The sequence below is a fragment of the Triturus cristatus genome, chromosome 5_2 (genome assembly GCF_964204655.1).
Source record: "Triturus cristatus chromosome 5_2, aTriCri1.1, whole genome shotgun sequence".
Taxonomy (NCBI): domain Eukaryota; kingdom Metazoa; phylum Chordata; class Amphibia; order Caudata; family Salamandridae; genus Triturus; species Triturus cristatus.
The window spans coordinates 337,608,458-337,622,560 of NC_140588.1; the positions used below are offsets into that span (position 1 = coordinate 337,608,458).

General features: G+C 43.3%; 1 protein-coding gene across 3 annotated transcripts in view; it reads left to right on the forward strand.

Moving 5' to 3' along the window:
* The window catches only part of SIRT5 (sirtuin 5), a 133,273-nt gene extending 121,760 nt beyond the window's left edge, over window positions 1–11,513 (forward strand). For all 3 annotated transcript variants that reach the window (XM_085607106.1, XM_085607107.1, XM_085607108.1), the window contains exons 8-9: window positions 4,445–4,560; window positions 10,984–11,513. In XM_085607106.1, the coding sequence (XP_085463232.1) occupies window positions 4,445–4,560; window positions 10,984–11,056 (189 nt within the window). In that variant the 3' untranslated portion in view covers window positions 11,057–11,513. The remainder of the gene's footprint in view (window positions 1–4,444; window positions 4,561–10,983) is intronic.
* The last annotated feature ends 2,590 nt before the right edge of the window (window positions 11,514–14,103 follow it).

The following is a 14,103-nucleotide window of genomic DNA, read 5'->3' on the forward strand; positions in this document are numbered from 1 at the left end:
TCTTTGCTGCTTATTTCAGTCAAGCCTTATGCATAACTTGATCCTCCATTGCTGCATAATTACGGAGGTTCTGAGTGTAGTCTATATACTAAACCCACAAATCTTGGATCTCTTTTATTAAATTAGCTATGTGCATACTTTACAGTAAATGGAATCGTCTCCTTTTTTTACCTTTATTTCTCATGAATTAAACAAAACTGGTCCTTTAAAGATGTTTGCCTCTCTATACAGCCTGACAGTAATAGATCAAGTTGTACCATTGCTTGAGCATTGAATCCTACCTTTACATTATTTGTGACCGCTTCAGATTCTACGACTATTGCCTAACCAATGTATTATCACCAGAGTGCACCATTGTGGGTACTGTAGCAATAAAATGTTACTGCCTCAGAGCTCAGCCACATCCTTCATGTTTCGCACCTTCGCAAAATTATAATCAAAGCAAACTGTGGTGCTTTCTCTTGCATATAACCTACCAACAGATGCACATGAACTCTGCTCCTATACTTTTTGCCTCCTACTTTCCTGTTGCCTTTAGTATTTGTAATCAGTGGGTGGAGGCCCTTGTTTCACATTCACATCTTGCACTCAACTAGTGGTTTCCCACAACCACTCACAGTTTCACCATTTCCAATTATGGGTCCCAGCCTTTGTTAATATTCCTTGCTTAGGTGTGTTCTTGTTGAGCTCACAAATATGAGTACTTCCTTGTGCCTTCATCTGGTTATTACCAAGTACAGTTACAGGGGTTTTGACAAAGTAACTGTACTTTGTACAGTTACTTTGTAACTTGTGTCTGGCAGCTCTTACGCTGAACCCAAGGAATACAAAAAAAGTGATTGGTGGATTGCTTGAATTAATCTCAGCCACTGATAATTGCTCTGTTAGCATCGCAGTTCATCTTTTTTATGCCCACCATGCCACCTCAGACAGGAACCAGGCATATGTATTTCAGCCTTGGTTGTGCTCCAGTAGAAACAGCCCTGCCTGAACTACCAGACAAGGTCCACTGCGGACGGGAACACAGACAACTGCAGACGGGTCTCGCCCTAGTTAGGCCTGGTCAGTGAGGTACAGCTTGAGTGCTGCGGTTCATGGAGCATGGGTCCCAAGTCCTTACACACACGTTGTATTTAGTGCTTTGCCCTGAGAAAAATAAAAAAGTGAGGCGTAGATTTCTTGAATTAATCCGAGCCACTGCCAGGCCAGGTGTCTTCTGAACAGGAACACAAGCAACACCGCAACATTTTCAGTCAAGTTAAACTTGTCAGTTCTGTATAGCTTGCGTCCTGCGGCACAGTGAGTACTGGGCCCACGTCTTGATATTTCCCCTGCACTTAAGGCGTTGCGGTGAGAAAACAAAAAAGTGACGGGTGGAATGCCTGAATTAATATCCGCCACTGATTCAGAGGCTTGGCAGCTCAGGCTGGATTGTTCTTATTGGAGCAGGCCCAAGGCTGATTTGCAATGTCTGATTCTTGTCTGAGATGACATGGTGTACAAAAAACGAGGGAGTGGAATATGGTCCGAGGAATAAACATAGAATGAGATTCATTCGAGCACCGCTTTTTTCTTTACCTAGGCGTTACACCGACTTTGTCCCAACATCAAAGAGATGTCTTGTGGTAAAAGCGAATACTTAATATCGCTGTCGAAGATAGGGTAAATAGCAGGTGGTCTTGCCTTTTTGGACTTCCACCCATCCTCTCGCCAGAAAGCGTATTTATTTGCAAGAAATCACGTGCCAATATTGTTTTCTATCGTGTTTCGTTAGTGTCATAGTGCTCTTCAATTGTTTCCAATTATTACTAACCCTGGGCGTAGTAGTGCTACGCGTAGCTACGCAAAGTGCACTTCGCACTACGCGAGATACGCGTAGCACTTGCGCTGTTCGCGATGATGGCACAGTGCCGGATGCTTGTCTGCACTGTGCAATCATTGAAAACGGCATCTTGCACAGTGCGAGCTGTCGTGTTCTGCCGCTCGAGTAAATTTTTACTCGAGCCGCAGCTTTCTCAACGCGGACTGGTAGTTTCTCATCGCGAGCGGTCGTGAGCATACGCGACCACTCGGAATGAGAAACCTGACCTCCCCGTGTTGAGAATCTCGCCGGGAGGTTTATTTTCCACGCTCGCGATCAGCAACTTGATGTTGCTGATCGCGAACGAGGAAAAAGTCTCGCCGGGATGTCATTTTTCTTGCTCACGGTCGCCAACTTGACGTTGAGGACCGCGAGCGAGCAAAAAATGCTAACTACGCTGGGCGATTTTGCAATGTGCTACGTGCAATTCGCGTAGTGCGAAGTAGCACAAACTACACAAACTTTGCGAGCGTCGCGTAGTTGTCCGCCCAGGGTTAATTATTACCAGGCGCTCCGGCGTAGCTTGGTCAATAAGATTGGGGGGGGGGGGTGAGCTTCAGATTTCCCAACTGTCACGGTCGGATAGCTTGCTAAAACACAAAATATGGGAAGCAGTACATGAGGGGGAGATAAGGAGGCAGTGGAAAGAGGGAGGGGTGTTGTTAGGGGCAATTAAAACCACTTTTTCAAACCAATCTGCATTTGTAAGGCAAATCAAACCACAGGAAGAAGGGTCAAGGCACACTAGTCCTGCACTTGCCCACACAGAGTAATGAGAGTGATAATGAGCTATAGAATGGTGCAAAGAACCAGAGGTTCCCAAACAAAATACACTAGAATGCTTCAGCGCACACTTGTCCAGTCACTAATACACGTGGCACATTCTTTTAGTCCATTTTATACAGGTAAAAAACAGTAGAAAAATTTCACAACGGAAAACAAAATTAGGAGTCGTTCCTTCTTCCAAAGTTTCTTTTATTCTTTATTCAGGAGTTTTTTCTTTAAAATCACAGGCGAGAGTGTGTGTATGTGACACGTGTTTTGTCAGTGTGGGCATGTAAAAAACCCCAGATGAAATCCGGCAGACACTCCATCATATCCGACTGAAAGCCCCTGCACCCAACTATTGACTCGGAATACATCTTTTAGGTGGTGGGATTGGAAAAGCAGGCAGGCACTCGGACGATGGCCGAAGGGCCTGTAGTGGGCCCCTTTTCTGGGCAGCATGGTGGCCAATTTAGGCTGTGTTTGTGCTCTTGGGATGCGGCCAGCGGTCCAGTGGGGGACTGAGTGGCCTTTCCGGATGCAGATGGGTCTTTATTACCTTCCTGTGACCGATGAGACGGAGGTGTCATTCCCAGTCTCTGGCTGGACCGGCCCATTAATGTATGCAGATTGGGCGGGGGGGGATGGGCAGGAGGGGCTGAGCAGAAGTGGTCTCACTGATATTCAGGTGTAGTTCACCACTGTGAACGTCCATGCACAAAGAGTCCTGGCAGCTTTTTCATTATTTTGTTTATCTCCGTGAAGTTAAGACAACGTGTCTCTTTTTAGAGGACCCCGCCCCTTCTTTTTATAATAGCACTGAAGCAGTATTTTGGGGAAAGGTGCAATCCGCCTATGTGAGAAACTTTTTTTAGGTTGCCCCCTCCCCGAAACTACGCTTTGCTTCTACATGCTGCACCCTACCCCGTAACGTTGACTTTCCTGAATAGCAAAATTAAGTGTTGCATTGTGCCGTATTGGAAGGGTACGTGTACGAGATTTCTGTCTTTAAAGTGCTTTGTGACTTGAGTGCCCACACAAAAAGAAGTCGAGCACATTTGGGAAAACATTACAATGAGAGAAAAAATAATAATAAAAACGTTTTCGAAGCTCAATATATTTGAATTTTCAAAGAGTTCAACAGAGAGACGGAATTAAACACATCTGTACGTTTTATAAAGCTTTGCCGCCATCTAGTGGTCAAATGTCAAAAGTGAAATATATAGGTAAATATAGAGATGGACGAGTAGAATTACTAACGAAGGAAATAGTTTAAAATGGAGTTGCTATCGTGTGAGTTGCCAGTTTCAGTAGATGAAATAAGGATGAAAACGGTTCAATTAAGTGTTCATTAATGAAAATTAAGGATAAATCATATTAAACAGAAAAATGGGAATTTTAAAATATACCTCACTCTGAGTAATGTTTACGAAATATGATGGTTCACCGAGGCTAGACAAACATGCTCCTTAGTTTAACAGAATTCAGAATGAAAAGAAAGGGCCCAATCAGGAAGGAACACGTGTACATCACTGGATTTAGTAGTCATTAAACATTCGAATTTTATACCACTAGTATGTTGGTGGTTCATGAAGAGCAGCTCTTTTCATAAATGCAATAAAGATTTAAATAAAAGATCTTAATAGGTGTAGTGCACCCGAGAAATACGTGAAGGTAGAATTTCGGCATACCGTCTTACAGGACCTTAACGGAAATGTAAAAATAACTGTGCAATTCTAATTGTTTTAATCCATTTTACAGCTCTGTTGATGTGTAGACGTTATTTGATAAGCAATAATGCAGCCTTTTTTCACGCAGGTTGGCACCTCCTCCGTTGTCTACCCAGCTGCAATGTTTGCCCCGCAGGTGGCTGCCCGGGGAGTGCCAGTGGCAGAGTTTAATATGGAGACCACCCAAGCCACCACCAGCTTCAGGTAATAACGCATTTATGATGACCGCATTGTAGCAGAAGTTTATTTTGCATTTTTAGAAGGATGGACTTTTAATTCACACATGGCAACTCGCCAATTTCTTGACCGAGTTTGTTATTCAATTTTATTTGGTTTACAGTTCTGAAGTTCAGATGCAATATTATGGCCCACACCTTGAATCGGCAATGTCTCTGGGCTTGCTAGTCTTATGGTGAGGGTTCTCAAGTTGGTTTGGGTGAACTATCAAAGTTCAGATTGTTTGTTATTTTTATTTCACAAATGAAAGAAGGAGATTAGAGACTTCAGAACATTTCCAGAAACATAATGTGATCTCCTAAGTAGGCATGCGATGAGCTGACTCCCAATCCTCCTGGCGACTGGATAACTTGGTCCTACAGAGATGATGCAAAACAGGTTAGTGCACCAAGGCCAAACTGTATGATCCCTTCCTGAAAATCGGTGTAGCTAGGTCCCTGCTGAAACTGGGGAAATGAAAGGTGAGGGAGGTGGTGGTGTGACTTGCGTCAGGGCTGATGCTGTCTCACCTCAGGTGAGGTGAACTGCTGCAGAGCTGCTAATCCGGAGTGATAAATGCAATGGGCAGGACAGCCCTGTCCCTAAGGATGCGAGTCCCAGTTCTGCTGACTGTTGGTCTTTGCTTACTGCGTACAAATGCACTCAATAGGTCCTCCATCTCTGCTTTAGAGTATCCATTCTTGCAAGTGACTTAAAAAAACTTAGCTTCCAGCACAGCGTGACCGCTGTGAAGAGGGGCTTCCCATAGATTTCTACCAATTGTGGGCAACAGCAAAATTGCCATTGTACCCGATTATATCTCCTTTGACAAGCCTTCAGTGGGTTGCTGGAAGGCTTTTTTCCAAGATTGCGTAGTTTCCTGTGGGGAAATGATGCCAAATTCTATAAAAATTACGTGAAACATGGATTCTTCATTTTGTGCTATTTCTTTAGCACAAAATACATTCTCGCTTTGGGATGGAGGATACATTTTGCGCTAAAAAATAACGCAAAATCGTGGCATGAGCAACAGCCACCCGCGTTCTGTTCCTGTGCCCACGCAGTAGAAGTACGCGATTTGGTGTCTTTTCAAGCATTTCGTGTAATATGCCTTAAAAGAAAGGCCTGAAAGTACATACGATTATGCTAGCATGTCCTAGTTATTGGCCCATACTCACAGCAGTGGCATATCGGCCAATTCCACACTGAGAACCGGCCATACTTCAAACCTGCTTGTGTAGGAGATCAAACAAGATCAAACACAACGTAAGTGACCTGCTGAGCCCATGAGAACAGCTGATACAAAACAAACCTCTGTCTGAGACTTCCTTAAGAGCCACCCTGTCATAAAGCTCCACCCAGGTATGGCATCACCTGTGACCACATAGGATAGTATGGGCAATGTCCTAAATGTAATTGGAGATGAGCTGTTCTTCGTTCAACAGAAACTGTCGAAGGGTACGGTGGAGATTTGATGATGTTATGCCATGAAGAAAGGGTCTTACGAGCAGAAAATTCTTCAGACTCCAGTGGCTCATGAAACTGCATATTTTTTGACCTGTGTATCTTGAAATGAAAGCAATGCTCCGACTTAAAAAAAACAACAATTTAATCGGAAGTCTCTCCGCAACAATATTTAAGTGAACGGCAGCGGCACGTTGATGGTAGTGAAAGGCAACATCCTATAGGCATATTTCTAAGAGCTTTTCCAGCTGTCCATCTCATCTTGTTGCTGAGAGGGTTGGATGGTACAGCTGCAACATACTTCTTTCTCCGTCTTCTATAAGACGTCTTGGTCTACTAGATTCTTTACAGTTATTGAAGAAATTATGCAAAAAAATAGTATTCAAGGACAGAGTTTTGGTAAAGGGGCATTGGTTGTTAGATTGAGGCTTATAAATGAGAACACTCCAATTATGAAGAATCCGTGGATCCGCTGCTGCCTTTTTCTGTTCTATACAGGCGAAGCTTCTTCATTTAGTGATTTCTCAAAGTTAAGGGCTGGACGAGGAATTCACTGCACTACACTGCATGAAGCCAGAATCCTCAGAGTGCAGGGTCTTCTCCAGCCAAATTGCAACCAGGCCTGCCATCTCTTGAGGAAGGAAGAAACATGGAGCTGGAAGGAAAAAAAGCTTGGGTAGATTGCGCATGTCACATGTAACAAACAACTAATTGTTTAGTTGTAGTTACTAGCAGAGACATGAAATCACATCGCATTATTTGAGAACTGGGGCTGCCACAATATAACTCATTCTCTATAATGCCCTCAATATGGAGATATTGGCTCGGTGTTTAAACTTTATATTTAATTATTAGTTTTTTAGGCATATTGAGGTAATGGACAAGGCAGGGAGAAAACACATAACTTACCAAGCTATCCAGTTGATGTACACTTGCTTAGGAAACCAAAATTAAACGTACCCAACAACAGACATTCAGCAATGTTCTTTTGCACTCATACATTAACAATTTGTTACGATGCATGTTACTTATTTCAATGGTAAGCCTCTTTCAAACAAGCAATGGCAAATCCAATAGGCTTCAGCTCAAAAAGGCCGAGTTATTGACTTTGCCAATGATTTTTTCTATTTGCACACACATGTCAAGCGGTATCGATGAAGCGAATGGGGGTGCATCAGATAATGAAGTCCAGTAACTCTTGTAGTTTCAAAACATTTATTCGTACTCGTTTTTTTCTTTTTCTCAATAGCACATACAGCTCAGCCAATGCGTTTTGTTCCAAAACAGTAGGAACTTCCTCAGGGCTTAAGAAAAAGTATCATATAAATCCTGTCAGTGTTGTCAATCCAGCCTATTCTGCCGGATGGTTTGGGAATTCCCAGGGCATCATCATGCCAGTTATCAAAATACCCCGTCCCTTTGACAACACTGCTATTCGTGGCAAAAGGATTTATATGTACTTTTTCTTAAGCCCTGAAGAAGTTCCTACTGTTTTGGAACGAAATGCGCTGGCTGAGCTGTATGTGCTATTGAGAAAAATAAAAAAATAAGTATGAATAAAGGTTTTGAAACTACAAGAGTGACTGGACTTCATTATATGGTGCACCCCCATTCGCTTAATCGATTAAGGATCCGGAACCCAGAGGCACCACACAACGCGTGGTGCTGGAGAGTTAGTGCGCAGGACTTTGATACTAACAAAACTAGCGCGAGGTGCAGAGCTATAAGTCCGCCGTTGGGTTCTCTCCTATAGAAATGTCAAGCGGTATGTGCACATATGGCTGGTAATCTTGCAGTGGGTTTTCTTATAAAGCAAATGCATTCAAAATTGACCATTTTTTTTACTGATCTAACCTGAAACACAGCCAAGTTAGAAAGGTAAATTAAAAGGCACAAAAGAAAAGGTGATAACAAGTATTCATGAAGAGCAAAAAAGGAAGCAAGTGGTCTGCCAGCACTTTGCAGCTTCCGCACCTTCAAAGAACATAAATACTCGAAGAATAAAACAAATATATATCGGTGAGGAGCACAGGGAACGCAGGGGAGGAGGTAATGAAAAAAGAGCACATGGTATGGGAGAGAGCAAAGAAACACGTACTCCAGTGAAGTGCTGAATCTAAATTTATAAAGAGAGAAGTCCTCAAGTATCCATTGAAAGGATAAACCTTGTCCATTCAGTGCACTGTGATTGCCCCTGGACAAGACTAGGGATGAAAATCACCAAATTGGGAACAGACGACTGAGATAGGCAACCAAGCCATCCGGACATGAGCAAGGGGCACACTCTAAATATATGTTGTGTTGCAAACTATGGATCTTTGCAACAGACAGCTTAAGCTGTCTATAGCCTATGCCTAAAAGGAATGGATTTTCTGAGCTTAGTGCATTGAAAGTAGGGATATCATTACCATACAAACTCATCTTTCAAAAAGAAAAGGCAATAGACATGTCCCCCTAAACATGGAGTTTTTCATGACATTGCTAGTAAGGTTAATGATGGACAGACAGACACATTCTGTGTCTACATTCCCAATAATGAAAATGATTGCTTTTTTGCTGACCTCGTTCCCATCATTGCAGATCAGATTCTAGTCCATTCAAGTGAAAATAGGAGCTGATTTCACCTGAGTAATGGACCTTTGCACATTTTCAATGAAAACCAACACTGTAAGACCGCAATCTCATCGTTGTCCTTCAACAAAGCATAAGAGAGTGATTTCTCACAAATAGCTGAAGAGTCCACACTCCCACTAGAAACACCACATTTTTCATGTCCTCATAAAAACAAGAAAATAGATTACATTTTCCTGGGTGAGTCGCTTTAGGATATAATGCACCAATCTGGGGCATACGAAAATATTGGGTAATATCCTGCCCCCAGACTCCCTCAAATGTATTGACATTTTATCTGCTCAAATAAGTGATTGAACCCACTCGCTTGACACAGTAGGGGAAGTGGGGAAATCTATCATTTGTGGTTAATGCATTGGCTTTGCTTCAGCACCGAAGAAGGGAATGGAAGGCACTAACACAGCACTACTTTCGAAAGTGAGATCATATGAACCTCAACATAGATGGTGAAGCTTTGCTTGTACAGGAGGTCTGTACAAGCAGACCTCTTGTTTGGATGCCTGTTTCATATCTAGTTACCCACTTTCAGACCTCCACTCTCCTTCAGTCTGATGGGAACTTGGAGATTTTCTCTCCTTCTGTTAGACAGAAGTGCCCACCCTTGCCTTAAGGTGTTGGTACCACTTATGCCTGCATGCCTAGACCTGAAAAGGCCTTTCTGCTTAGTGCTTTATGCCCCTGTGACACCCATCTAATGCTTCTCTAGGCTTGCGTATCCTTTCCCTCCTCTCCACCCTGCCAGCCTTCTCTCAAGGATTCCCCCTTCTAGCTCTGCAATATGCAGTATGACGTTTAGAAGACACTTTACCATTGGAGGTCAGTAGGCAGTAGGCAGGTGAACTCTTAGTACCAGAGCGAGTCAGTTTACTCTTTCTGCTGCTTATTCTTTCCCTGTCCAAACCAAAGTACTGCTTCTTCTGTTGGCGGGTGGAAGATGGACCTTTCTAGATCCTTCTGCTTTTGCTTCTTCCTCTCAAGGAGTGATGGACTTGTGCAAGAATGTTTACCAGAATGAATCCCCTCCATTCCTTCGAGACAATGTGAAGTCTCTAGCTGCTGCCGCTTTCATACTCTGTTCATGCATTACCAGGTGTACGCTGTTGGAGGATGTTTGACCACCGTAGTGGCCCAGCAGCATTGTTCCACTTTTTTTAAATCTTTGCTCTTTCCAGCTTATGCTTGCTTTGGGTCCTGTGGACAGTTTGGTCTGAGGTGTCTCTCTTGGTGTCCTCACTCTGAGGATTGCGTGTTTGACTTTTCCAATCCTCGGTGGGAGACTGCCATGACGTTCTGTATCTAAAATTTAATGCAAGATTTCCTCCTGCTGAAAACCTGTTAAGCAGTTTTTGCCAGGCGACCATTAAGTCAGAGGTTCTTAAAGGCCCCTCTGCTTATGTTCATTCATCTCTAATTCTCCTGCATCTCCTTCTTACAATTGTTTCTTTCGTTTTTCCGAAATGTATACTAAGAGAAATGCGGTTGCTGCTACGCAGGAGCCCCTGCTGGTAGTTCTTCGATCTGGAGTTGGATTCCTTCAGAGTTTTGGTTGATGGCCAGGTTCCTACCCTTGGTACACTGGCTACTCCTGGCTATTTTTGAAAACATTCTTGGAGTTATCTGAGTTACGTTGCTGTACTGATGGGGGTCAATACAGGCTTTGTAACTCTCTGTATGAGTTTCCCCTTCTTATGCCGGAGGTCGGGCTGCGGATGTGCCTTGGATTTTTTGTTAGCAATATGTATTGTGCCAAACCTGACCTCAGCAGATTGACCTGGAGAGCTTGAGATTTCATGGAGTTTTGAAAGAAGGATGTCTTCAAACTACCAGTAGAAGGGAAACCAAGATGTCAACTTGTATTAATCGTGTAGTATGACTTTGCCTATAGAAAAAAACACTCCAGTTCTGTGTCTTTTGAGCTATACTACTCAGTGCGAAGAAGCCCACAGTGAAGATGGCCTACCTTGCCCAACTACATAAAAAAGCCTCTTTGTACTCGCCTCTCATAATTGTTCGACAGGTTGTTATTTGGCTGTAGTAAGCAGTGGATGGCTGCGTGTTATTTGCCATACCAAGTATCAGAATCGTACAAAACTGGTGGAAAAAATAATTTACCGATGTTTCAAGCAGTGCAGTAACAGGCCATGCAAAGGTAGTTTACAGTGATCTTGAAAGTCATCTGACACAATTCAAAACATTTTATGCCTAATTTTTAAATGCTGAAGTAATTTTCAAACTGTATATTTTGTGCTTCGATCCTGTTTGTCTTCTTCACATATGATGGAAACAAATTAATCTTAAACATTTGTTTCATTTCAGTTTTCATTTCCAGGGCCCATGCGGGACAACCCTGCCAGAGGCGCTTGCCCGCCATGAAAGCGAAAGAATCTGAACATGAAATTTAACCAGGAATAAGCGACAGTGAAATGTGATTGCAAAATATGAAAAAATGCTGTGAATTTTATAGTGGTTGTTGATGAGATTTCTCCTTCCACAAAAGCGCTTCTAAACTTTGGAGATTTAACAAAGATCACAGGCACTATATTGTCCAGTGGGGTCTCACTTGCATGGGGAAAATGACAAGCTAAATTCAAGGACTAATTTTTCTTCTTCAATACTATGCGTTGCCCAACATCAACACACTTTTATTATTTACTGCCAGGAAAGTTGTTCTCTTGCACCTGAAGTGAGTCCTTGTCTGACTTGTTTGTGTTTATGGCTATAGATTGGAACTCTCCCATAAGGTCGAGACTAAAAGCATGGACGGCTTGTAAGGAACACCTCCTGATTTTCTTTTTTTAGAAACTGATTTACCAGTAAAAATAAAATGCGGCTATTTGTGTCACCTATCAGGTTTCTAAATGTATCCTTCTATGTCTTTTACGTAGTCTATATTTTCTTGTGTGTTAACAGTACTAAGTTGTGCCTTGCCATACAATTCTACCAAAGCAGTATTCTAGTGAGATTTGGGGCTATATGCCGATCCGCCTGCCTCCCCCCCCACATGTGCTCATCCACGTCTGACACCATGGCGCTGCCACATATGAGAGTCCGCTACAGTAAGCTCCTGCCTAGTAGTTCTAGCAGTCTACTTCTCTGGTTGCCTGCCCTACAGGCAGAGTCACTGCATCTGCCAGCGTAGAAGAGTAGCGGATGCCTGAGAGCAGGGCGCTGCCTTCTGACCCGGCTGCTGTTGCGACAAATCCCCAGTCTGCTCGGCGACCTTGGTGATGTGGGCAGGCATGTACTTGACCAGAACGACTCAGAAGCGTACATGCCCTTCGATCACACAGATCTACAAATTCTTCGTGGAGGCAGCCATGCTACTAGAGATCACCAGAATCAATCTACTGGATGCCAAATAAACCCTGCATTTCACCGCTAAAGCCTCAATACATTACATTTTAAGAGGATTTAACAGACCTGTTGTCACCAAGAAGTGGGATTTTGGCCAGATACCTGATGATTCCGGTTAGATACATGCTTAGACTTGTGAGTTTTGTCTCCAAATGATTATCTAAATGAGTTTTAGCACGGTTATTGTTTTTTTATTATGTTTGGACACAGACTACTGTGTTGTAAAGCACTGCTGGGTTGGAGCCCCAGAGCTGGGGGACCTACCACCACCAACTAGTGGTGGCTTCTGGCTAAGAAGTCAGCTCGTCAGTGGTTGATCCAAGTAACCGTTTAGTAGGTCACCGGGAACAGTGCACCAACAGCAAGGAATCATGATGAACTGTGGTCGCCCTGGGTGAGCTCTAGGCCTAAAAGACTAGCTTCATTATGAACCTTTTTTCTGCTTTCCTAGGGCAGCTTATTTGATTAGATGCCATTGCCGCATAGAAAACCTATATAACTAAACGACACCAAGTGAAGATAGCTGATGTGAAAAGCACGAGTATCCACTAATGTATAAAAATGTTCGTATGTAAAGTGCTCTGCCATCCCATTGGTTGTTTGTACTCTATAAAACTGCATAAATAAAATAAAGTGAGGTGGGGAGGACGACCCTTATTGAGTTGAGCACAACTCTTGTGAATAAGGCTCACTGATGCATTGGAACACCCTCGGCGAGAGAGTGGCAGATAAGACTTAGTGGATTAATTGTGGGAATTTACTACACTGGGACAACAGACTAGAAGGGGAGCATGTAACCATCAAGTAGGACCAGCCTTACATATGATCAAAAGAGAGAACACAGTGATGGCAGAAAACCAAGGGACCTCAGCAGTGATCTGTCACTGTGCCAATGGGTGGGATGTCAGAGATGAAGTCCAGAGATTTCTCAGCATCTGTCAAGATGCTGCAAAGTGCAATAACAGTTCTAAAGTACCTGGTGTTTTTGGGGCCTACCATTACGGCAGAGAGAGCGGGAAAACAGCCATGGACTAATGGGAGGCTGAAGAGGAACAGTGGAAATTCTAAGACACAAAAGAGGACCAACAGTCAAGGAGACCAGGACCTTGCAGAAGAGGGTGGGATTGGAAACCGACCGGGCGACTCCAAGGCATGGTCTGGGAGGGACTGATGCACCACATCGCTCATAGGCAAGACACAATAAGCTTCATAAGAAGAAAGTCTGGTGCAGAAGCAATAAACCTTGGGCTGGAGAGCGAATAGGGACTAAGGCAGATAAGTAAAATAAGGAAAGCAGTGTGCCGATAGTAGAGACTATGACCAGGGAGTTCACACATTTTAGCTTCCTTTCTGCAGATAATGGCTTGAGGTTTGCCTAAGGCAGGGAGGAGAGTCTGCTTTACCTCTTATGTCTGGGGTTTTTAACTGTTGTTTTATAATATCCTGAGCGAGCCTGAGGACTGTGGCCAGGTTTTTAACACCCATCACCTATTGTTCTACAGGGGGACTTCGAAGAGCTCCTGGCGTGGACCTATTGAGAACACATCAAATGTCTTGCCAATGAATGAATGCAAGATCTGAATGATAATAGTGCAGGATAATGTATGATAAAGTCTAACTGAAAAAGACATTCCTTCTCTCTTCCTCACCGAGGACACAAAGGGAGGGAGGTAAACTTTTTTTTTTACGCTCCTCTCTTACAAACTAGTAAGTCATGAAAGACCTAATCTTCACTCACAGAAGCTTCCCTCTCGCCAGTCAAACAAAAGAAAAGCATTTACAGGAGATATTGTTCTTATAAAACCAGGTTCTAGTATAGAACACCAACACTGCTCTCCAACTGTGGAGGGAGGACACTTCACTCTCATTGTCCAATGTGATGAATACTGCAGAAGCTACAGCATAATGTGAGTTTCCTTCCTGCCTCAAGAGATCCAGCACTGGTAAAGGCTTTTCATAAAGGCATGTTGCTGTTATTTGAGGTCATGATGGTGAAGCCATATAACACACCCCCTGGTGCTGCCAGTGTCCAGGGTCATTGACTAAAGAAGACCTTGCCAGCAGTAGCTGCTCTGGGTCTGG